Genomic DNA, 1,259 nt, shown 5'->3' with positions numbered 1-1,259 from the left:
GATGTATTTGTTACGTAATTGAATCATTAATTCGATCAGCAAATAGGTTTTATTTCCACAAAACTCATATAAAACATACACTTTATTAACTATTTTATGAGACCAATATGTTTCATTCACATGAGAACTTGCCATCTGGTCGAGGGTATTATTTTATTCGATGGAAATTGAGAACCTGAAATCAATGAGTAAAGTGCTATAATTTTAGTGCATTATTATTAAATAGACATTTTCTCAGAACCATCTTCTCAAGGTGGGTCAGAATAAGAACTGTCTTCACAACTGTCCTCAGAATGTTTGTCGATGAGCATTACTCATACCCAATTTTTCATTTCCGATTAGAGAACTATAATTCTTCTATTGTCAAGGGATTAAAATCATGGAAACTGTTTTAGAATAAACATCTCAGGTTATAGACCACCTCCTTAGAACACCTGCCTGGCACAAAATTCATTATTTGTTGTCTTGAGAACTATTCTGAGAACAGATGATATTTGTAATCTAAAAGGGTTAAAGTCATGGAAACATTCTTTACTTAAACATCTCAGATTAACTCCTCATGGTCGGCCAAAATTGGAACTATCCACACAGCTATTGACCCAATACATTACAAAAACGTTCTGTTCCATTCTGAGAACCATTTCGAGAACCTTTTTGAAAACCATTTCGAGAACCTTCTTGCAAACCATTTTGAGAACCTTCTTGAGAACCATTCTGAGAACCATTTCTAGAACATCCTTGAGAACCATTGAGAGCCTTCTTGAGAACCACTCTGAGAACCTTCTTGAGAATCTTTATGAGAACCCTCTTGAGAACCATTCTGAGAACCCTCTTGAGAACCACTCTGAGAACCTCCTTGAGAATCTTTATGAGAAACCTCTTGAGAACCATTCTGAGAACCTCCTTGAGAATCTTTATGAGAACCCTCTTGAGAACCTTCTTGAGAACCATTCTGAGAACCCTCTTGAGAACCTTCTTGAGAACCACTCTGAGAACCTCCTTGAGAATCTTTATGAGAACCCTCTTGAGAACCATTCTGAGAACCTCCTTGAGAATCTTTATGAGAACCCTCTTGAGAACCTTCTTGAGAACCATTCTGAGAAGGATAAATTTTGTTATGTAAAAGGAATATATAGTCAGGACAACATTTTTAGATTAAACATCTAAGATATTAGACCAACTCTTTGGTTGGCCAAAATGGGAACTGTCCACAAAGCTATAGACCAAAATCCTTCCATTCCTTTATGAGAATCATTCGG

The 1,259-nt window shown here is 36.3% G+C and overlaps 1 protein-coding gene across 1 annotated transcript; it reads right to left on the bottom strand.

The window, feature by feature from the left end:
- Nucleotides 1-727: 727 nt before the first annotated feature.
- LOTGIDRAFT_165321 (hypothetical protein) lies at nt 728-1,096 on the bottom strand (the record flags this gene model as incomplete). Its single annotated transcript, XM_009062343.1, has 1 exon — nt 728-1,096. A coding segment is annotated over one exon (369 nt), but the record flags the coding sequence as incomplete, so codon positions are not given.
- Between the last annotated feature and the right edge of the window lie 163 nt (nt 1,097-1,259).

This window comes from Lottia gigantea (assembly GCF_000327385.1).
Source record: "Lottia gigantea unplaced genomic scaffold LOTGIsca_51, whole genome shotgun sequence".
NCBI lineage: Eukaryota > Metazoa > Mollusca > Gastropoda > Lottiidae > Lottia > Lottia gigantea.
Note: the sequence above shows the minus strand (reverse complement) of the source record. Positions and strands in the feature narration are given on the sequence as shown.